At 36.9% G+C, this 25,009-nt stretch overlaps 1 protein-coding gene across 4 annotated transcripts; it reads left to right on the forward strand.

The window, feature by feature from the left end:
* Positions 1 to 2,531: 2,531 nt before the first annotated feature.
* Positions 2,532 to 24,532, forward strand: LOC139117156 (ranBP-type and C3HC4-type zinc finger-containing protein 1-like). Of its 4 annotated transcripts, XR_011548463.1 has the most exons (15): positions 2,537 to 2,869; positions 3,759 to 3,936; positions 4,610 to 4,699; positions 5,379 to 5,477; positions 6,728 to 6,854; positions 7,389 to 7,482; positions 8,041 to 8,404; positions 9,211 to 9,329; positions 10,216 to 10,389; positions 18,757 to 18,941; positions 19,086 to 19,197; positions 20,550 to 20,828; positions 21,691 to 21,834; positions 22,450 to 23,557; positions 23,782 to 24,532. XR_011548463.1 is itself a non-coding variant. In XM_070680024.1 (14 exons), exons 1-14 carry the CDS (start codon positions 2,681 to 2,683, stop codon positions 22,528 to 22,530), a joined length of 2,235 nt encoding a protein of 744 aa, XP_070536125.1. In that variant the 5' UTR covers positions 2,537 to 2,680; the 3' UTR covers positions 22,531 to 24,532. The 4 variants fall into 4 exon arrangements, 2 of the variants coding, with proteins under 2 accessions (XP_070536126.1, XP_070536125.1); XR_011548464.1 differs by lacking the exon at positions 4,610 to 4,699; XM_070680024.1 differs by having other exon boundaries at positions 22,450 to 24,532.
* Positions 24,533 to 25,009: the final 477 nt, after the last annotated feature.

The following is a 25,009-nucleotide window of genomic DNA, read 5'->3' on the forward strand; positions in this document are numbered from 1 at the left end:
TCAGTAAAAATACAAACTGACAACACCTCTCAAATTGCACCAGACTGCACCATTGCACACATCAATTATTTCTAAAAATTGTCCACACAAGAGAGGGGACAGCCCCCCTGATGCTTTCCCCCTCAGCCTCCCGCATGTTCTCCCCCTATACTTTCAAATTCTGCCCTGTCAGATATCGTAGTGAAAACCCTGTCATTATACCCTTCCCAAAGTAAACAATGCTGTATGGTTGGATACTGGTTATCGCGTGAGCTTTTATATCTACATTTTGCTTTGACATTGAATTTCATTTTGTTGGTTGTACCTTTTTCAACCGTCATGAGATAACCGATGATAATCTAGCAGACTACAGCAGGATTTGAAAGGTCTTTACTATTGCCGTATTTTTGTAAATTTTACAAATACATGTATCGATATTTAGCTTTTCTAAGTGGGGGCAGTCAAAATTTATGTGTTAGGGAGAAGGGTTTACTCAAATTCATCATGGTTGGCGTGAGAGTGGGGGTACTCGAAATTTCAAAGTTTCCGATGAAATTCGTCCGACCCCCAGGGTGTAAATAATGACGGCTCCCTAAATGTTTTTTGCTACATGTTTTGTGAATATGTAAGAGCGATTTTCTGATCATCAGCACAAGGGGCCTAGATCATCTTTGGTCGTCTCCTCTCGGGCCGGGTTTTCCGGTTTGCCGTACTCACGTTGAGTTCATAGAGGGCAGTGCACATATTTGTCCCCGGGGGGGGGGTATCGGCATAGGTTTCTTGTTGCTGTTGTTTATTTGGAGATTAAAAGATAAAGATCTATATTTGCAATCACTTATTTTAATGTTTCAGTCATCCTTGCCAACTTGGTGCTCTCCATTTAATTTTGATCAAAGTTTTAACTGCATGATTTATTTCTAAAAATTATCACATTCAGTTGCTCAAATCTGCTTAAGAAACAGAGTCCGTTTTAAGTTGTATTTTGTCACAGCCTTAATGCATGCTTACAATCACAACAGCACCACTGACAGTGCCGTTATGGAGTCATTAGACCCGCGGTCATTAGCCTGGTGATATGTAAACAAACTCCGCGGTGCGCGGTGACATTGACATGACATTGATGGAATTTTTGTTTTTACTTTAAAATAACGACAGAATTAACTTTGAAACGTATTTCCTGGCATTGACTGGGAAAAAGAAACTAAACTTACCATATTGGCAGCCATTTGGACATTGACCAGGGTTGGCGGTAAACTCGTCAGCGTAGCAGTCACTTTACCCTAGCTATCTGTGTATAGCATTTCAAACAAAACAGTCCATATCTAAGCCCTCCCTTCTATCTCTGAGGAATGCAGGATGCATGAAACTTATGTAATAGATTTCATTACTTTTTACTTGAAGTAATTTGTTTGTGTATATATATATATATATATATATATATATATATATATATATATATATATATATATATATATACATATATTAATATATACATATATTAATATATACATATATTATATATATATATACATATATATATATATATATATATATATATATATATATATATATATATATATATATTGCAAGATGCCTGAAACTTAAGTAATAGATTTCATTACTTTGTACTTGAAGTAATTTGTTTATATATATATATATATATATATATATATATATATATATATATATATATATATATATATATATATATATATATATATATATGTGTGTCTGTGTGTGTGTCTGTGTGTGTGTGTCTGTGTGTGTATGTGTGTGTGTCTGTGTGTCTGTGTGTCTGTGTGTATGTGTGTGTGTCTGTGGTGTGTGTGTCTGTCTGTCTGTCTGTCTGTGTGTGCATAAGAAGAGAGTGTACGTTGGGAGCGAGTTATATTTGGTCAAATAATGATAACGTCTTTATACTGTTTCTTATGAAATCTACATTACGATTGAACACGGTCTCTATAACCGTGGCTTGAAACAACAACAACACAAAAGTTATGTTCGTTCAATTTCATTTGTCAACAACAACAATTACAACAAGACTAAATGTAAGCATAAACAATAATACAAACAATGACAACCAGAATTCTGGGTCCCCCATGATAGGAGCTCATGAGGGCACCAAAATAATTTCTTGCGAACAGAGGGGCTCTGAAAAATTTGACCGATATCATGACAGGAGGAGGGGGGTGGGTTGCAAAATAAGTTGATGCAATATTCTCTCTTCCGCACCCCCCCCCCGGCCAAGGATATCAGTTGGTTACGAAAAACAAGATATTCAAAAGAGAGATAATTCAGACCTTGTTGCAATTTTTAAAAGTGAAAATTTACGTAAAATTACCTATATTTCCATAAATACCTTTTCGAACGCTAGGTAAAGCCTTTTTAGTTTAGTTTTGTAGGTTTGGACATTATTCACTCACTGGCTAAAAAAAACATGACAAGCCCTTCAGATGACCCGCTCGGCAAACTGAAAGGTCCCCTTGGTTCTAAAAATAACTATGGATTTTACGTTCCGTGGAAATTCCCTCTGGTAATGCGCATGCGTACTGAAATAAAACGTAGGACGCGACATCCGACATCGAGTTCGCGGAAGTGTATCTCGCTGGGCTGGTCATTTTGTCCACACAGTAGATCGTTGGTAGGTCGCAGACATGGCGTAAACTTATTCAAATCAAAGAAAAGGACATATATATCAAATATGGCTGCAGGTACAATGTTACTGTCAAAAGAGGCGCAATTGTTGCGTTTTGAGCCAAGTAATTACGATTATCCTTGGTGTTCCATCGTTGATCCAAACGACAGGGAAGGCACACCAGCTATTGTACAAATCTTCGAGCAGCCTCACGGAAGGTTTCACATCACATCAAAACACCGAGGTTCGCAGGCAGTAAGTTGGTTTATCTCATCTCACGGTTGCTCAAGAAGTGGCCTGAATTTTGTGAACTGTATATCTTTTGAAATTTCTGAAGATATGTGATGAAAAGCGATCGAATGCAACCCCATATGGAGGTTCATGTAGTAGCGGAGACCTCCGTGCATGTCATAGTATGCTGAACTTTTCGTACATTGGGCACGGAGACGCACAGTTTAACCAAAGGAACCGTTATCATTAGGGTCAGCAAATAACTATTTACTCTACATAGTCTTAAGAAATGTCCAAACGGTCCGTTTTGTGGAGGGACCGTGTGTCAAATAACATTGTTTATTATTGATCGGTCTCTACCTATATTTGCTCCCCATGGCTTTAATTTAGGCTGAACTTTGGCCTGCAGTAATTTGAGGCAGGATAAAAACTATTTCCAACCATTGTATCTTAAAATGTAATTCCGGTACATTAAATTTTCATGTTATTTTTTCTGTGGAGTGCTTACTACTTTAATCTTCTGTTCATTACATGAATATTATTTGAACCCAGAATCCAAGTGTAGTTACTGATACAATGTGGATGGAGGATGATATTCTTATGGAAATGACACTATTCTAGGAATTCCATAAGCATCAACATGATATACACTGCTCTGTGCAATGCCACACTAGCCAGTTAACAAATATGAAGTCTTCGTTAAGTTTATTTCGTTCTATCTTTTCAACCGAAAATCATCAGGCCTTTTGAACAGCAAACTTCCCCAAAAATATCATGTTCTGTAGGGTAATTTCACACAATCTTCACACATCATAAAAGGTCCAGCTTTTATTGTATGAACATTACACATTGAAAACATCTTACATAGAGCAGCGATATATTTCATCGATATCATCAATTTTTTAATCAACAGCCTTTACTTGGGTTCAACCTGAATGAAGTGGATTATGTGATCAAAAATACGGAGTGGCATGAGGTGACCATGCAGAGAAATCAGAAGTATGCTATCGTGTTCCATGGCAAAGCTGAAGGTCAGGGATTTGCAACGGTGGTGCAAAACTCCCTTCATGAAATTAAGAGAGCGGGTACAGGTTTGTGAAGTTTGAACATATTTGGCGTTAATCAATCTGAGATAAAGGCAAACATCGTTTCATTACCATAAAATGTATGAAGGGACACTTTTTAAATTCATTTTATGCACAGTCACATGAATTTCATTTCAGGAGTGCAGTTTCACCATTTACTTTTCAATGCTTCAGTCAGTATGGCACTTGTGTGCATGTATAAATCAACATAAATTATGCAAATTTAATTATAATCACTCATTATCAAGATTGAATATTCATTCACCAATGTTTGTGCACAACATGACTTCTGAGAATATAGAACCGTTTAAAGTATTCCTACATCGTGCAAAATGACTAATTACACTTACCAAACACAGGAAGGTGCAAGAAATTTTCATAAAGCAAGACTTCAGAAATATTTCAATGTGCATAGGACCTGTTAGTGTCCCTACACTAGCAAACTGATTCATATTGACTATTGCCACTGTGTCCGTCTCTAAATGTTTTAAAGTTTTCTAACTTTACACATTCCTCCACATACATCTTTTCTGTCTTTTAATTTTGCCCAGCATGCACTGCATCAGCGGCTTTCGGTCTTGAGCTCAGTCTACCTTAATCCTTTCTCTACATCAACATTTTTTTCCTCCTTGTAGTGTTCGTGTCTGCATGATATTGTTCTTGTTACTTTGACTAATAGATACCAGTAGCACAAGGCTCGGCAATGTCGGTATACCTCTGCCAGGATTGACCCCACCAAAGTCACCAAAAGAGGCATGGGTTCCACCTGGTAGTGTCTATTTATTTCATTTCTAGTGCCTTTTCTTTTGATTTAGATTTTACCTGAATGGTTTGCACATTCTTTTCTTTAGCAAAATATTCAGGATCACATCTAATCTGTGTCAGATCTTCAGTTTTCATAAACCAATACATGTAAATAGTTTTGTACTCCTCTGGTAAACGTTGATGTTTTATCTTTATTTTAACATGTCGTTCAATGCATGTATTGGATGTTATGAATAAGCAAACAACTACAGTATGGTTTACTTTGTTTTATCCACCATGCCCCACGCTGCAATCAATAATAAATGTGCCTGTCTGTGTCAATCTATCACTGTTCTCCTAAAAAAAGTCATTGCAAAAATATGAATGCCGTCAATAGACATTACTGACTGAGATTTGTTAACCCTTTGAGCGCCAAAGGCAATTTTTGACGCCCTTATAAAATATACCTCAGTCAATTTTTGTGATATTTTTGCCAAAATTTTGATAAAAAAAGTGGCTGATGAAATATTGTGTTCATTTGGTCCAAAATTATCAGAAAAATTACAGAAAAGTTCATAAAAATTGGTAAAATGTTGCACTAAAATTTTTATGGGAAAAAATACAGTCAGCACTAAAAGGGTTAATGTCTGTCAGCTGCAACATATTCAAAGCTCATGGTTGCTGTATCTCTTCTGCATTGTCAGGAAACATGCCGCAAGGCGCAAGGATAAGAAGTGCTACGCTAGGCCCCAGGCTTCCATCAGCCAAATCTCCATCAGTCAATGTTGCAAGGATACCAAATGGTAAGTTTCTTGATATTTTTCCCACCTCTTGCAAAGCGGCATCAATAAGAGGGAGACTATCAATATCAGGCAAATAACTGTATTAGGGTAGAATGCGCCTCAAAATGCAGATTTTCACATTCTCAAACTTTTACAATATTCTTTTTGCCACCCCTTGTCGGGGCTCATTTTGAAGCTTATGGAGTAAAAGTTTCCTCTGGCTTAGTTTTATGGAAATCTGTAATTTCATTTTCCGTCATAGAGATAACGCAGGGATGGCAGCCATTTTTAATTTCAAATATCGGTAATTATTGCGTAATTTGTTTCTGTAGTACCAAAATTTGCATGGTGCCCCCCCAATCTTTATTCGTGATTTTGAAAGAGAATTGTCGAAAATTTGCTGGAGGAAAGTTTGAGCAAAAGTTTAGGTCTTTCATTTTCAATGCGCATTCTACCTTAATTTGAATTTTGAAAGAAACATGTTTTGTGTACAAAACCTAGTGTAATAATGCAGTCAAAGCAATGGACAAACCAACTGTCCTACAATCATTTGCATGTATTTTCTTTACATATGTTTCTGTAACTACACGTAAAGGTAGTATAGGTCTCAAAAATGAAAGACTTACTTTTGCTTAAACTTTCCTCAGTGAAACGTTCAGCCATTCTCTTACCGCTTGTGTTGGCAAGAATATGATTTTCAATTTTTGAAAAACTAAGACTGTGAATATTTTTCTTACTCCAAAAGGTTTAAATGAGCCACCACAAGTGATAGATCAGGAAAGAATTGAGTCCAAATATCTGTCTCTAAGGCAGATTCTACCTTATAGATCTTTGAATTATATATTTTATCTTCATCACCACCCACTCTTTGATACCGCAGAGTTGTTTCAATCATGATGTTGTTTGAATAAAAATTGAGTATAGTAATGCCATAGTTTGCAGTTGTTGGTCAGTAGTTGTCTTCATCACAGAAATCGCGGTGTAGCATTCATATAAGGCAAGGTTGTAAGGATTGGTTGTTTTCTTCCCCATTGCTTTGTCTCTGTCTTTATATTCTATAATTGGATATCTGCTTCTATACAGAGGTGAGAACAGCAGATGTGAGAGTAAAATTGAAAGGCAAAACAATAAATAGAAAGTAGAAACCAAACAAATCTCCACGTCTGAATGATTTCAATTTGCATTGCCATATCACAATGTTTGAACCACTGTAGTTATCTCTAATATCATCCTGAATGTCCTTGACAACCTGTGGTCTATTTCATCTGCAGTGCCGCTTCTTGAACAGTTAAATCAAGCCATTGCACGCGGTGACGTCGACGCTGCCCAAGCCCTCGCTGTTATGCTAGCTAAAGAAAAGGAGCAAACCCGATGGGATCAAGGCCCACAAACTATCAAGTAAGTGATATCGAAACCCCCTGTCAGCATGGAATTTGGTACAACCTTGCATGGAAAAGTTTGACCACTGTTTGTCAAAAAGGTGATGAAAGAGGAAAGGGAACGGGGTTTTTTTCATCAACTTTTGAATTTCCAATGAACTCCTACGTGTAAGTCTTGGTCTTGTCTCATCATCCTAACAAATATCCTTCACAAGTAATGAAATAAAAAATTGAAATAATTGTCTTCCACCTGCACATGGTAAAATAAACAAAAACTAACACATTAATTTTGATAAATTTCTATGCAAAAGGATTTTTCTCTATTTAATTTGCAGCTTCGCAAGTTAATTAGCAGTTTAGTGTGTTTATGGCTTACCTCAGATCTGGAACAAGTACTGCCAAACTTTCACATCAATATTTTTTAAAAGCTGCCCGTATTTAAATTAGCAAAATATGTCAACCCAAGACACTTCTTACTTTCTCAAAAAAATCTGTCATAACCCATTGGGAACAACTCTCCATCATCCCTCTTTCTTTTCCTTTACTTATCCAGTATACGTATCCACATAGAAGATAGATTAACATCAGGAGGTAGGATACCTCTCAAAGTTAAGCCAACATTGACAATAGCCGAACTAAAGAGAGAGGTAAGTAAATGTTAACATTACTGTCAGTAAATAATCTCAGTGCTCTGTAAATTAGTAGTGTAATGAATTCTCTAATTTTTTTAGTCCTCATGGACACAGTCCAGCAGGGACTTATAGATTGGGTCCTGTCCGTCCGTCTGTCAGCAGCAGAGCAGATTTTTTTTTGAATTTTGTGCAAGGATAATGTACTGTGGCATATATATGCACGTAAATTAATTTCGCGATACGATCCAATATGGCTGCCAGGCAGCTATTTTTTTGCGATTTTTTCATGTTTTTGAACCATAACTCAACTATCCCTGAACAGATTTCATTCAAACTTGGCACACAGACATTGCATTGTAGTGTGCATGTGCATGTCAATTAATGGTGTGAGCAGGGACTCTGTCCTCAGCAATGACTTGTTCCATTCTATTATGCCCATTCCACTGGCTATTAAAGTGCAGGTTTTCTACCTCTGTGGATGTGTCATGGTATTATACGTGATTTGTTGACTGACCATGGTTTATATTGTACAGGAGCTACTGGTATTCATGACCCTTGAACTTATCATTTCAGATCAGCGACAAGTACTCATTCCCTGAACAAGTCCAAAATTGGATTGTTGGCAAAAGACTTGCTAAGGATCATGACAACCTGGCTGGGCTAGGAGTAAGGTCAGGTTCATCAGTGTATCTGTATTTGAAGTCAGCCCAGAGTGTGGGGCTAACAAAAGAACAGTATGAAAACCAAAAGCTTGCAATGCTGTATCCCAATCAGGGAGATGGGGCTGCCAATTTGGCCAGTCCTCTGAATGGACAATTGGGTGCTGAGGGAGGTGCCAGGAGGGGACAAACCACACCGGGTGCTCACACGCCAGATGTTATTTTCAACACAATACAGAATACGCGTCCAGAAAATCAGCAGAGAGGAAACCAAATGGGTATAACTCATCATTTATGCTTATTTCAAGATACATTTCATGTCGATCGATAAAGATTATGGACGATATTGTATGCAATGTCCGTGTATGTGTGATGTAGGACATACTATGTGGATGCGTGTGACCTTGTGAACTTATGTACATTGAATGTCTTTATACGTGTCTGTTTATGCCACATATCTTTGTATGTGTGTCTAACATGTAGCCTATCTTTTAAGGTAGTATGCTCCTCGAATGGGAAAGATTTAAACTTTGGTTCAAACTTTTCTTGGAAAGCTTTTGACTATTCTCTTTCCAAATTAGGAATACAAATCGGGGTCACCATGCAAAATATTGGTACTAGAGAAACTATTGCCATAAATTTACTGATATTTGAAATTCAAAATGGCTACCATTTCTGTATTAACTCAATGGAAAAAAATTTAGATTTTCCCAAAAATAGATGGTGAAACCTTAATTTACTCCAAGGGCTTCAAAATGAGCCCACACATGAGTGATAGATCAGAAAAGTATTGTACATTGTCCAAATAGCTAACCCCAAGGCACATTCTGTCCAATTACCCTAGCTTGCCAGTCTTTCTCTGTGTAGAATGTGGGCATTTGCATACTACTGGTACGATATGTTTACACATTTGTCAATAACTGTAGGAGTTGGAATACATGGACTAAAGCACATGTCTTAGCGGTGACATGACAGTGCTGTTTGATTGGCTCAGCTTTGGTGACAACATGTAATATATGACTGAACGAAGGGTGGGTTAATGAGAAATCTGACTTACTACTTTGTAAATTTTTTTAACATTTAGCCGCAACTCACATTGGGGCAGTGAGAGACCACGACGACTACCATGGCCCAACGTCCATCACAAGACGACCAACAGAACCTCCACCACCACCTCCAACACAAAGACAGAGGAGTAGAGAGGTAGGTTGTACAGCATTGATTAATCTAACAATTTCCATTCAGTAATAGAAACAGTAATCAGAGCCAGTAAATGGCAAAATCGACTGTCTTCTGTGCTTTCCATACTGGCTACTCACAAAATAACACTTCCTCCCAATCCATCACTGTCTATTTAACCTCTGACTTTTGAAATTGTGCCATCTTCAACATTTTTGTCATATTTTTTGACTGTATCTCCACTACCTTTATTTCAAGTAATCAAACGTGCCCCTTTAAGGGACAATGGTCTACTCATGTTGGTAAAATTTGACTTTGCTAAAAAAAATGAAATAAATCTTAGTTTTACTCCTCAGATTCTTCAGTGCCATTTTTCTGAGCATCAATGTACACTATAACAATCACACAGCAACGGTATTGGTGTACTTCTGTAATGATAACTTCAAAATTAATGACTGTTTCAATTGAGAATTTTTACAATTTCATAATGTTTTTCAAACTTGTCTCACATATGAACATGCAACATTTATAATTGTCCTGGATTCAAATTTTATCATGTTGGACAAAACATGTGGCACGGTGTTCAGAGTTATCTTAAGTTAATGGTGCAGAAAAATGCATTCTTAATGCATGTTAATAACCAAACAGAAGAATATATGTCCATAACAAAAGATTATGTAAATTATGAATTGATATGTAAATTGATCATCCCTTTCTTTTTCGAAGCTGGATAGAATACTGTATAAGATTTCAAAGCTACATTTCTCTAAATGATCCTAAATGTTATGTCCCGCCCAAATAAACTTTGCATCTTTCATTGTTTTACCAGTCGTAATATTCCATTACAAAAGGGATTTATATGTAATCACGTTCAGTCCCCACATCACATACACTGTTTTCCTTTTTTTAGGTTGGATGGGAATGTCCCACATGTACCTTCCTCAATGAACCGACTCGACCAGGGTGTGAAATGTGCAGTACCACCAAACCTGACGACTTTGTCCTGCCCGATGACTATGTGCCAACTGACAGAGAAAAGGAAAGATTGGAGCAAGAAGCTCGTAATAGAGAACTACTTCAACAGGTAAGCTTGACCGTGTCTGGTTTCAGATTTGCAGTGGCTTTGTCTCTGTGTTCAAGTATTTTCCATTACTCATAATATAAACCCACTCCAAAGTTTATAGCACTTGTTAGTGTCTTTTATTTGGTCAGGAACTTGGGCAACCGCATTACTCTGTCGTCCCCAACTATTTCAACAGGGTTAATGGAGCAACGGTAAAATGTAAAAAGAATGGGACGATATTTGCCCTGTTCATTTATGTTTTTTAATGTAGCTCGTGCCTCGAAAGTGAAAGACTTGAACTTTTGCTCAAACTTTCTTCAATGAAACTTTCAACCATTCTCTCAAAGCAAGAATAAAAATCAGGGGTCACTGTGCAAACTTTGTTACTAGAGAAAAAAATGACATAAGATTTACTGATATTTGAAATTCAAAATGGCCGCCATCCCTGTGTTAATTCTATGGGCAAAAATAAAATTTTCGATTTTCGAAAAACTATGATGATGAAAACTTTTCTTTCATCAAGAGCCTGAAAATGAGCCCCCACATGTGGTAGGTCAGAAGAGAATTGATAAAATTTGAAAGCCCAAATTTCTGTCCCTTAACACCAGTTTTTCCCCAGAATATACAATCCATCACGTGAGTTCAAGCAATATTTATTTCGGTTCTCAATCTACCTATATACTTATTAACACTTTTTGGGAGCCATTTTAAAAACTGTGGTTTGACAACTTCCCCTGTCATTTGGATGTATAAAACCAGTTTAACAATCAATGCCATCCGACTACATCAACAAACCGTGGGAGAAATTTTGCATTGTAAAATAACATCTGCAGAAGATTTTCAAGCAAATCCCTGCCCAGTATTTTACAGATGTTGTTTGCTACCAATTACATTATGTCAGTAGGAGAACAGGTTCTGTTGCACATCATGCAGGTACAACTGAAGACTCTAACTTGTCTGGTAAAATTTGTTGGATGATTTACAACCATTTACAATTTACTCATCACTGTTTGAAAAACAAATTGTCAGGATTAAAATTTCATGCAATGGTATACTCCCCAGTCGCTGTTTATTACCATCTGTAGGCCTATCTTCCAGACTCAATGTTCTTGGTTGTTTGTCCAGTTGGACAAATTCAATCGGCAATAAAAGTTTATTATTGATAGTAAATATAGTAATTGTCATCTCTCTCTGGTGAAGATTAACCAATCAAATCTGCTGATGTTTTACTTAAAAAGATCAGCATTGAACTTGCCATGCTACGGATGTTGGTACACACACATGCAAGTTCATATACAACTTAAATATTGCACTTTATGCATTAGTGCAATATCATTTTAGCAACTGTCGTATACATCTCTCATAGATAGGAAGGTATAGGTACTATTTTATAGCTAGAAAAATTTAAAGGTTTTCGGTCACCTGTTTTTCAATGGCCAATCACAGATCGTACGCATGTGACCGCTTTTTAAAAAGAGCGGCCCACACACGACCAGCCATGGCATAATTAGCAGGGTCGTCTGCATGTTCTTTGACGTATCAAATGTGGAGGACGGACAGCTACAGGTGTTACGGGGTCGTACGCTAAGCCCTGCTCCTTTACCATGTATGGAATATGCAAATTTACGGTGACAGTGTACCTTTAAGTAAGGGCAGACATCTTTCAATGGGCAAGACACGGTGCTGAACAAATTAGCGATGAGTTGTGTAATGGGCAAATACCGGAACATGTAGCATGTTGTGGTAAGACGGCACTGCATATCCATATTTTCATGACATGAATTTATAAAGATGTTAAATAATCTTGCTGAACTACAATTTGTAGCATGTGTACTGCACTGTGCAGGTTGAATTTTTGTTCTGTACTCTTCAGCTGATATGCTTATAAAGTGTTTCCATCAACTCACAGGCGCATTACCGGGGGTATGCAGTCCTCGACGCTACTTGTCGAGGACAATACCTCTGCTGTATGATGCACTCAGACATAAATCTCTGTATTTTGTGAAGAAGCTTATATCGTTCCTAAGAACCTTATATTGTTCCTGTCAGTTGAATAGTACTACAGTAAAACTTGTATAAAATGAACTGTTCAGGGACGGAGAAAATTGTTTGGTTTGGAGAGGTGATTTGTTTATAAAGGTCCTTTTAACATAGAGTTCTATTGGAATGGGACTGGGAAAAGGGTTCAGTTTAGACAGGTTTCCAGTTTAGACAGGGTACGGTTTAGACGGGTTTCACTGTATCTGGAAAGTGAGGAGTTTATTTATATTACTTTTTAATGCCATCGTGGCATTCTTACATCAAGGGAAGACTTTCACGAGTCTTACTAAAAACTGAATGTGAATTTCTTTAAAATTTTCAAATCCGGATTTTACAGACTGTGATCGAAAACTTTGAAGAGCAGACATATGTAAGAGTTAAAACAAAGTTGCTTTCAAGAAGAAAGATGGATTCTCTGGAAACAAAGTAACTCTAGATTACAAGTTTGATCACAGATGAAAAATTTCATACTGATAGCCTACTAATCCTAGTTTTACTGATTACAAACTTGATCCAATGGATTAATTCAGTGGACGGTAATATCTGTGGCCGTTCAATAAATTTTACTCATACAGTGTAAACAATGTCTGTGTTGAACTGCAATAAATTTGAATGGGATAACAGCTGCATCACCATGAAAAGCTGTTCATTGCATTCCTTCTGAGAAGAATCAAGTATTTAGATATATAGATAGCTAGATAGATAGACATTTCTAATGTGTTACACAAAATGAAATAATAATTGTCTGATAGACATAAGGTATAAGATATACCTGTACTCACAGACACACCAAAATAATTTACTGCATTATAGATGTAATTGAAAACGAACCCCACCCTACAGAGTTGATATAATTATGTTTTTGTGCCAGGTCACAAACAGTTTATGGCACAGTACTGCCCTAATACTCACAAAGTCTATGAGTTAATGTAGAAATTCCTTTAGAATTCCCTGGGCTAACCCTATACCAGTGCACATGTAAAAATTTGTTAAGCCGAATCAAAATCTCTTTAGTCATGGTTAGTCAGTTTAGGTCAGAAGGAACATTGGTATACATAGCAATTGTAACCTGCTAGGTGATGATAACTGTTCTATAAGCTGTTCTTTTTGATACTTTTCTGAAATCATAGCATATTTCAAACATGTTTTTAACATTGAACGGCAACAACTAATTACTTGGCTTCTAAAATAATGTGACAATGCAGCTGATTACATTGAGGTAGTTTAGATTTGAACTGAATTATAACACAATGCCTTAAAGACAGGAAGATTTCACGAACAATTGTTTCTTTGTGATTAAGTCTGTGTCTTCATCTAATGCTTGACACAAGACTAGATTATTTGTTTTGTTCATGCAGAGTGTAGTTTGAGTATTGAGAACGTATGCAAATTCCATGATCACGATTCGTCATCAATGTGTATTTTCATAGATTTCCATCTGGCAAGCTATATTTTCCCCAATGTTTAACGCTTTCATCACCATAGTATGGCCCAAACCCATTGTTATCAATGGTTAGAGTGCACCTGAGTTCAGGGAATTAGGGGTGAACAAATTAAATCATAAGTAGTACTTGTAAACTCTCACGATCTCAAAGATTTCAGATAATATAAATATTATATTCCTTCTAAATCCATAGTATGACATACTGCAATATGTGAAGCTCATTAAATCGTTAAATGTTTGTGAGGCAATAAAAATGGTAAAAAATACCAGACAAACGATTGCTGGTAGACCTGCATGTTGCATAGTTATTTTGAAATAAGAACATATTTCAATATTTCAACTGAAAAAAACTGAGAAGAAATCAAAACTGCTTGAGAAAAATGCAAGTTACCTGAGTAACAGGTAACTTGAGTAGAGAAAGGGTTAATTCTGACAGTTTATACCCTGTGATTACTTTGAGCCCCATCCTCGTTACCTGCCTGCTGTGGTGTAATCTAGTTAGTTTTTAACCCATCCACCACCATGGTTTGACCCAAACCCATCATTATCAATGGTGAGTGTGGACCTGCTTACTGGGCATAGGGGTGAACAGGTTAAAGATAGGGTTGGACCTCTTTGATCACCAAGGGAGGTGACAGGGTGTAATGCATGGATGTCAGCACCTGCGATGCATATCATGGCTTGTTAATTTTCTCTTTCCTTATGTTCTTCCACAGGTGGAGGAGCAAGAAAGGGAGACAGCCATGGCTCGCTTGATACATGCACTTAGACTACCTGACCCTTCATTAGGGCTTGATGCTGATGATAACCGCGACGTGCCCATGCCTCAAGAAGACATTTATGTTTCTTCTGACGAAGAGAATTAAAATATACCATAAAGTTCAGGGGGGGGGGGCCACCTCATCAACTGAATTTCAGATTAATTTTATCCAAAACAGTCAGTCTCGTCCATCCATACATTCATGTCTAACTACAGTCAATAGAATGGTTATGAGTTGGAGAACTGAAATTTAAGAGATAAAAATCGCTGAGCATGGCTGTTAATAGGGTGGACTATAAGGAAAAGCCCTATAGGTGCATGATTTGCGAACAGTTTTGAATGAAATGCAAGCCGTAAATATCTAGAAAGATAATATTCCTTGAATTCAGAATACGTAATAGTAAGGGAATACTATGTTCATTAATTTACAAAATTATTTTGCATCTAGAAATTGCAAAAGATTTCTGAGAGAATTCTCAGTCACACAGAATTTTACATCGTGCATCTTGGGTGTTTATACTTTCTTTCGTGCACAGACAATGATTTGTGTTTGCCTAAAGCCCAGTAATTGTAACTTTACCAAGCTTAAATGTCAAAATATTTTCTGTGTCAACTACTGTTTGTTCATCTGTTGTCACAACAGCATGTGGCAATACTCAGTGTTTGGCTTGTCAATACTAGTTAATGCAATATTTCCTGCTAGCGCATTTTATCCAGTGATAGTTAGTCATTACCGGTATTAATCAATTTGCATTCTCGAGCAGTGGTCATTAATATGCTTTGCATAAATCAATTCATTTATTTAGGAAGTCGAACACCAGGTCAACACACTGCATGCCTGCTAGGTGCGGTCACTGTTGTTGACAACTGATTACCATCTGGACTCAAGTCAAATGCTGTTGTCAATGATAACATACACCTCATGCATACAAACATGTTTTGTTGATAAGTCAAGTACTTGCGTGTCACCACACTGTACAAAGTACACTATGAAAATATGGTTGATGTGTGCAGCAAAATTGATGTAAGAACTGTCAAGAGTAACAGTTGCTCGGATTTTAACCGCCACCAAGTTCTGACAACCTCAACTTTTCTTGCATTTAATTAACCTTTAGCCTGTAACACAGGCAACATCATCTGCCATGCAATACAGTAATTGTGTAAATTTCTCATTTGAATGTCCCTAAGCTTGAATCATGCTTGTTTCCATTGGAAAAAAATCAGATTATGCATAGAGTAATGGAAAACAATGGATGTCATGTCATTTCACTCGAAGGACGAGATGCAAATAATTTCTTTTTGAATAGACTGAATGATTGAGTCATGTTTTGACACTGTGGCTCTTACCCAAAGGGTCAAAGGTGGTAGACAGCTGCCGAGCTGATAATTTGACCAAACCTTTCAGTCTATTTTGTATTTGTTGAGTGCTTAGGATCATGAGTTTGCAAAGATTTGTCCAAGTTAGCATTTCAGAACTTTACATAGTCGAAAGTTATTGGATTGGTCCTAACTTACATGTGGTATAAATACACTTTCCGGTATCATTGCCAAAATTGCCCAGTGTACTAAAAATGATGTTAACACGTATGCTATCTCACAGGAAATTCTCAGCATTCATGGTAGTCAGGAGGTTAAAATAAACTTGGCACATCTACACAAAGTGACATCATACTCTATTATGGACAATGGACTGGACTCCAGTGTTTGTCTTTGAAAATTTTCAAAGTGCATGTACCATAAGTGTTACCATTGTAATTGTTTTTCTTACTGAGTGTTATCTGTACGGTTGTACAGCTACCGTAAATGTATGCAATTAAGAAATAAATTTGAAAAGTTTACACACCATGGAACCATTTTGTCAGTTTCATAGTTTTATAATCAGTGTCTTTGTGTGCCACCAAGGCAGGTGTTTAGCTCACCTGTTAACCAGACACTCATCGAATACACAGATATGGGTTGATATTTATGGTTTCTTTGTTCAAAACTTACAGCCTTCAATGAATGCCTTTATTCAGGTGCATGACATCATGGAACATAAGCCATTATGATATTTCAGACATACTGTGAAGAGAACTTTCATCAGAAAGATCTTGTCTTGTCGCTTTGATGTCTAGTTTGTAGAGGTATACGTCTTCTGTGGAAGAGAGTGAAGATTAACAGGATACAGATTTTGCATTAATTACTTGGTTGTAGTCTGAGACCTTGTTTAGGATTAGGGCTAGGCATAGTGTTCATCACGCAAGGATTTCAGGAATGCATCTATTTAATATCCAAAGGTTTGTGGTGTAATACCTGTTCCCTCCCTTTCCACATACTTTTAAGTTTCCATGGTAGACTCTGGTAATTCCAATAATGATTTTAAAGGAGCGAATTGATGAGAACTGATGTCAGGAATACAGCCACCACTGTGATCCAAGTAGCATTCTGAAGATGAAATTTCTCATCATTCTGTCCTTACCAGAGCATCTACCTTTGTCAGTCATTTTAAAACAGCTGACAATTACCAGAATTGACACCAACAGGAGAGTCTAGAGTGCATTATCTAGGAACCATGAATTTACACCATCAATTAACCATGAATTTACACCATCAATTAACCATGAATTTACACCATCAATTAACCATGAATTTACACCATCAATTAACCATGAATTTACACCATCAATGATAGTCACACACAAAAAGTACTCATAAATATTTTTTTCCATATTCAAACATAAACATGCTTGAAACAAAAGCATGGCATGCTTGTGTTCCAAGCATGCCATGCAGAAGAGTTGGAAATGGAAGATGGTCAAGCTTTGCCAGTGTTACTTGCATGAATAGTTACGGAGATACGCTTGAAAGTTTTAAACAGTAAATGATGAGATGGTAAATCTGTCATTTCTGTACTGTGTGTTGTGTGAAATGAAAGTGATGACAGGAATTTGTATAGTCAAATCCTTGCTTCCTGCTTTATCCAGATTGTGGAAGTTAACATGGGGTTGATATTCCACACATAATATTTGTTTGAAATCTTTTACAAGGCATCTGGTTCATAGTATGACTCCAAAGAATGACGTAAAAGTTCTTTTATTAAGTACCCGGTACATCCGTTTTCACAAAAACCATAAAATCACTGATCATAGGGTCCAAACCCTAACATGATCTGCACTGAGTGAGAAGCGGCAAAAGAGAGAAAGTTGATCTGAAATACTGTGAGCAGAAGCTAGTGTCACTTATCCATTTGTTCTAAATTTAGTAACAGACCACAGAAAGTGATCAGTGCTTTGTTAGTAAGCTGACAGTTTATGACTGCACATGAAATATTGTATGGTTTCACATCACATCGCAGATTTCCATTAGTAACGTAACAAGGGCACCAGGCCCCTCTAGTAAAATATTAACCCTTTGAACGCCATAGTCTATTTTTGTCCCCTTTATAATATGAACCCCCAGTCAATTTCTCTCAGATTTTTGTCACAATTTTGAGAAAAACTGTAGCCAAAGAAATGTGATTTCCATTTGGTCTGAAATTATCAAAAAATTCCAGAAAAATTCATGAAAATTGGTAAAATTTTGAACTAAAATTTTGGAGGGAGAAAATTACAATGCTCAAAGGGTTAATGCCCTCTTGGGAAAATACTATGTTACAAATATTTTTCAAATTAGATGGAAAAAATCTACAAATTTCTGTTGGAAAAATCAGCCCAAACTCTACAGGCTCTCTCGTTAAATTTTTCCAAGGAAAACTCTGTATTGTGAACATTTTGCCGTCTCTAAACTAAAGTTGTACAAACTGAAATATTCAAACATTTGCTCAAACTTTTCTCAAGGAAACTTTAAACCTTTCTCATTCCAAATCAAGAATGAAAATCAGGGGTCATTGTGTAAACTTTGATACTAGAGAAGCATATTACCCAACACTTACCGATGTTTGAAATTCAAAATGGCTGCCATACCTATGTTAACTCAGTGGGGTAAAAATTGAATTTTGATTTCACCATAATAAGATGGCAAACACTTTACTAACTCAAAGAGCTTCAAAATGAACCCCCACAAGCAGCTGATCAAGTTTTGGAAAAAATTGCAGCATCAGAATATCTGTCCATGAGGTGCGTAATGCCTTTATGCAATCAAAATCATACATTATTTCCACCAACAGGCACAGGAGAGAGATGAGCAGATGAGACTACAACAGCGCCAGGCCAACTTTGCAAATCTGATCGCAGCAGCTGAAGAGAATGATCTGATAGCCAATCTTGAAGAGTTTGATTGCCTGATATGTTTTTTGACTATTGAGCGTGGTGAGGGCGTCATTCTCAGAGATTGTCTCCATTCTTTCTGTAGGTGAGTTGACTTTTCTCAAACAAACAGAATTTGTGCGACTTTTTTTTATCAAACATCTGCATGCGTAGTGAAAATGAAAAAGTGTGTTTATGTGAATACCGAATGCTAATGCAGAAGCTCCACTGATCAATTTTTGCTATGCAGGGATTGTTTGAGAGATCATATCACTCACAATGAGGAGGCGGTCGTGATGTGTCCCTTCCAAGATGATGTGTATTCTTGCCATTCTGCAATGACCGAGAGAGAAATCAAGGCGGTAAGTTCTCATGACCTCAGTAATGATTGTATTGTCAAACTGCGGAGCTTTCACTTGAAAAGGAACAGTGCTTATTCAATTTGTGTAGCAGTAGTGTGTAAAATGGGTTAGCCCATAACAAATAACACAAATAAATCAGCTAGACAGATTGGTATCCTATGTGACATTATTCAGTCACCTTGGCCTGAGTATGCAGATTCCAGGGCCTGACTGAATTTCATTCACAATGCTTTTGATTTCGTCAATGTTGTGAAAAATATAAGTAAACAGTATGATGATAATAATGTAATATCTGTCAGTTCTGACCAAATTATTTCAGAAATATTTTTAGCCATTTCTTTTCAACTGTTCCCATGAGTAGAGAGTCAGAGTTCTTACATATCTGTTTGGCTGAAAATCTTGAAAAAATGGATTCTATTTGAGCAATTCAGCATCATACTAGACTAGTACATTAAGAACGCAAGTTGATCAAACTTCAACAAGTTTACAGTGTTTCACAAGTGTTTGGATTGGCATGCTAGGTATAAATTAGAAATTTTCCAGAATTTACAGTACTCATTATTGAAAAAATCCATCGTACCAAAGCATGCTGTGTTGACATGTTGCCATGAATTTGGTAAATTGTTAAATTCAGTTTTCCAAATTTTTAGCTTGTCAGCATAGCATCTGTATGTGTAGAATGCACTGTTATTGCTCTTATTTGAATTCCAGTCTCGCCAAGAATTCAATTATCAACAATAACAATGCAGTCTACACATGTACAGGCTGAGTTGACAAGCTGAATACTGGGTATCTCAGTATTCAGCTTGTCAACAATAACAATGCAGTCTACACATGTACAGGCTGAGTTGACAAGCTGAATACTGGGTATCTCAACATGTTTTGGGGAGTAGAACAAGATATCATGGTTGATATCCAAAACAAAAACAGTGAAAAAAATCATCAAAAGTTACAATTACTGGCCCTTTGAAGGCAGAGTTTTTTTCTCAGCTTAATCTCTCAACAAATTGATGAACTTTTCACAACTTTCAAAGGAGAACAAAGGATTAAAATGACATCAACATTCAATGTCAAATTGCTCCCCAGCCACAAAATCTCTACCTTTAAAAACGAGAGAGATTTTATTTTTCCCCGTATTACTTCACTCCTCAACATAGATGTAGTTTCTTAAAGGTGGGTGACTCCATCCTAGGGTTTCAAGTTTGTTCTAGCCTTTAAGAGGATCATGGCGATATCATAGCCTTTTGTTTTCTACTTGAATTGCACTCTGCGAGTATTTTTCCTGGCAAGATAATGTGACACCTGACATAGGCCTTGAAGTACATACTATATGTATTCTCTCATCCCAATAGTTGGTCTCTGCAGAGCAGTTCCAAAAATACCTACAACGAGGCCTCCACACAGCTGAGAACATGGCAGCCGATAGCTACCACTGCAAGACACCTGACTGTCAGGGATGGTGTTACTATGACGACAACAACAACTTCTTCCAGTGTCCCGTATGCCACAAGAAGAACTGCCTGACTTGCAAGGCCATCCATGAAGGGTTGAACTGTAAGCAGTACCAGGATGATTTGAGACGAAGAGCGGAGAATGACACAGCTGCCAAACAGACCAAGGAGATGCTAGAGGTACTGCCTCAATGCCAAGTTACACTCTTATATCACTTGATACCCACACTTCAAAATAAATCAATGAATTCTTCAAAAAATATACTAATTAATCCATTGATTGCTGTAATTTTTCCCATCAAAATTGTAATGCAACATTTTACCAATATTATGAATTTTTCTGTAGCTTTTTTGATAATTTTGAACCAAATGGACATAACTTTTCAATGGTTACAGTTTTTTATCAAAATTTTGGAGAAAATCTGACAAAAATTGATTAGGTTATATTTTATAAAGGCAACAAAAAGTCACTTTTACAAAGGGTTCTATACGACATAGAATTGTCAACATCAACAGATACACTGTGGTTGATTGTGCTGTGTGAAAGAGCTGGAAACAATAAAATAGGAATCTACAAAAACTCTCATAACCTTATGATGCCAAAAAGTACATGGTCATAAACAAAAGCTCAAGAATTAAAAATAGAATCAAATTCACAAATCAAATTAACAAAAGAAGTCACTTTTTTTCTGATGTCACTGAAGTTGGAATGAAAGTTAAAGATACACTGTAATACCAACTTGTCAGCAAACAGTTTCCACAAATGGTACATTATTTTTGCCAAATTTAAGTATGAAATTCAAATCAGCTGTGAATGTGTGGTTGGTTCTGTTGGAAAACAAATATTTTATGAGGTAACAGCGTGTTTTTCTCAGTATTTATTGTGCAACTATTGAACAATTGTTCGTCTAGATAGCTGTTGTGTCATCAAACTGTCAATAAAGTCGGTTATTTAAGTTTGTTGACATTGTTGAATGTAAGAGTTTCACTTTCCATCATCTGCATAACAATAATTGAAACGGACTGTACTGTCCAATCACAGCAACTGGTAGCTGACGGAGAAGCCATGCACTGTCCACGCTGTAACATCATTCTGCAGAAGAAGGAAGGCTGTGATTGGCTGCGATGCACCATGTGTAAACTCGAAATCTGCTGGGTGACTAAGGGGCCTAGATGGGGAGAAGGGGTAAGTTTCTGATTATTATTCATCTCTAGAGAATTTTTTTAACTGTCCTAAGTAGGCTTGTCAGAAAAGACTGGCGAGCTGCCAAGTTTTAAGGAATACACTATGATAAGACTACGGAACTGAATAATCATTTCTTTCAAATTTACCAACAACCGTACACCTGTAGCCTTTAGTTCTGCAGCTCAGAGAATTCCTCATACTAAAGTTAAGACTGTCCAGTTGCATCGTAGCCAAATGCTACATCAGTTACTCGTCTTGGAAAATTTATTTATTTTCTTATGTGTCGCTTTTGAAAAGTTGCTTGCAGACAAGAACGTTTACAACAGAATTCATAATACATGATCAATCTTTCATATTCAAGTGAAACATGTTTCTTTAGAGAATATAAAATGTCATCAAAAATATCTTGCAATGTTAGTGCATCATAATTGTAAGATTTTGATATTTGAATAATGCTTTTAACATACTTCATAAATTAACATGATCATTTAAAGCAGTAGATGAAACAACGACATCAAAAATAGAAAGAGTACGAGATAATATCCTGTGTAGATGCAGGTAATCTGGATAACCAACAATAATTTATAAAATAAAATCACTCTTTTTGTCTCACAGGGCCAAGGTGATGTCAGTGGTGGCTGTCGGTGCAGGGTTGGTGGCAGAAAATGTCATCCAAATTGCAGGAACTGTCACTGAACTTGAACATGAAACGTATAAATAAATATTTGTCTTGGAGTCATGGACTATTACTACTTGACATAATATGAAATGCTCAAATAACAATTGAAGATATCTAGTGTCCCTCACAAGAGGCATTTTCAGATGATAAATTGTTAAACAAAATTTAATTTGTAGATTCAGATACTTTGATGTTTTGGCAAATTACAGGATTATAACAGGATTATAAATTTAACAGGCACCTTGATTATAAATTTATATGAGCATTTGGGATTTAATTTTCATGCTTTGACTGTAACAACTAGAATATCAGCAATGCCATTTGTATTTTTGACTGCACTGTCATTACCATGAAAAAAACAGTGTTTAATTCCATATCTGGCCACCCATGATGCGGCTGTATGACAATTGTTGTAGTTTTCATGTGAATCTGTGAATTGTCATTCTTATTCTTGCAAGCACTCGGACATAATCAGTCATCAAATGAAATTGATGTACCTGCTTACCAATGTGTATGTACATTTCAATTACAGAGCAAACTCACCTGCTTTGCAATGTTCATTTCAGCCCTCTGGTTTCGCACATATTACACATATGGCATTGGGTGTCGGTATTCCCTATTATGACATTGTTCTGAACCCTTGGAGTCAATTTAAACATTTCTTGAAATTTCTCTCCATCAGCCCTATACCAGAACATGTAGAATGTATTTAAGCAATAAAGCACACCCGGCAACTGTATACCACGAGATTTTGACCAGTTCACGACATATATCCACGAGCGATAGCGAGCGCATATGTGAAGGGAACTGGTCAAAATCGAGTGGTATACCGTAGCTGGGAGTGATTTACTGCTACTATATCATTACAGTATATTGAAATTCTGGCTTGGAACTTCAAAAACCAGCTTTTTGCTCAAACTGAGAGCTTGCCCATATGCCAGCCGTGGTATATTGCCAATATACCGCGGGGTTTTTTTACGTCTCGACCAATCAGATTGCTGTATTTGTGCCATCAATGTACTGGTATGATATAATATATATAAGGTGACAGCTCGCGCGTATGCCAGCAAAATCCGTTTATGACGTTCCATGCCAGAATTTCAATACACTGTTATGATATAATAGCGATAAATCACACCCAGTGACGGTATACCACTCGATTTTGACCAGTTCACTTCATTTATACACTCGCTATCGCTCGTGCATATATGTCGTGAACTGGTCAAAATCTCGAGGCATATACCGTCGCTGGGTGTGCTTAATTACAGCCCAAACAAGGGCCTATATGTCAGAGGGCAAGTCTGCTGGCTAGAAGGCATACAGTCCCTTGTTTGGGCTACAGTGTTTTCATTACATGTCTCTCTTACATAGCTTTCACTCAACATTGTTGGGTTTATGTGCAAATGACAAATATAGGCTCTATTTCCATGAAAGGGGCAAATGTGTTAAAAATGGAACAATTTCATCATTGAATAGCACATTGATATATGTAAATCACTGTTATGGGATGTACTGATTTTTCATGTATAATATTCTCAAAACCATATTCCCTTAAACATGTAATGATCATTTTTAAATCCCGAAGTTGTCAAGCTGAAAGTAGTTCCAGATAACTTTCGGTCAAATGATGACTAAATGTGGACCGTTGGTCATCAACAAGTTACCATCGAATCCCATGGGGTGCGCAACGTTTGATATACCAGTTATGTTATAATTATAATAGTTTGTTTTCAGTCTCATTAAAATTGGATGCAGAGAGGGTGATGTCGATACTAATGGTTGTTCCTAACTGGTGTTGCCTCCAAAAGAAGAGACCATCTAGGAACCACCAAGAATAGACATGTCACTTTCTCTATGTCTGATTATACAAAGGTCAGTTCTTTGTACAACTCATTCTAAATTTTGAAGAAATATCGACACTATGAGTATTTTGTTTTTTCAATTCAAGAGTTATATCGAAGTGAATTACATAGTTTGCAGATGTTTGAATAAATAAAGCATATATTATTGCATATTGGATATTTTTCTAGCAGGAGAATATTTATTGTTCTAATCTCTCTGTTTTGGAAACACAAGTACTAGTATTACATTTCCTGCCAATAACTAACAAACAAAACCTACTTGGCTCACGTACCAGGCTTGTGGCAAGAAGCTCTACAATCTGACCGTTCTATTGTCTTAGTTTATTGGTATAGATGTCATTTTTAGTCCCTGCAGACACAGTCCAGCGGGGACTTATAGATTGGGTCCCGTCCATCAGTCTGTCCGTCTGTCGTTCCGTCTCTCAGCAGCCGTTTCTCTGTCAACCCTGAGCCGATTTGTTTTTTACACTGTGTGCAAGGATAAAGTACTGTGGCATACAGATGCACGTCAATTTATCTTGCGATATGATCCAATATGGCCGCCAGGTGGCCATTTTGTCGCAAATTTTTCATGCTCTTGAACCTTAACTCAACTATCTCCAAACCGATTTTGTTCAATGTTGGTACACAGATA

This window comes from Ptychodera flava, chromosome 18, assembly GCF_041260155.1.
Source record: "Ptychodera flava strain L36383 chromosome 18, AS_Pfla_20210202, whole genome shotgun sequence".
NCBI lineage: Eukaryota > Metazoa > Hemichordata > Enteropneusta > Ptychoderidae > Ptychodera > Ptychodera flava.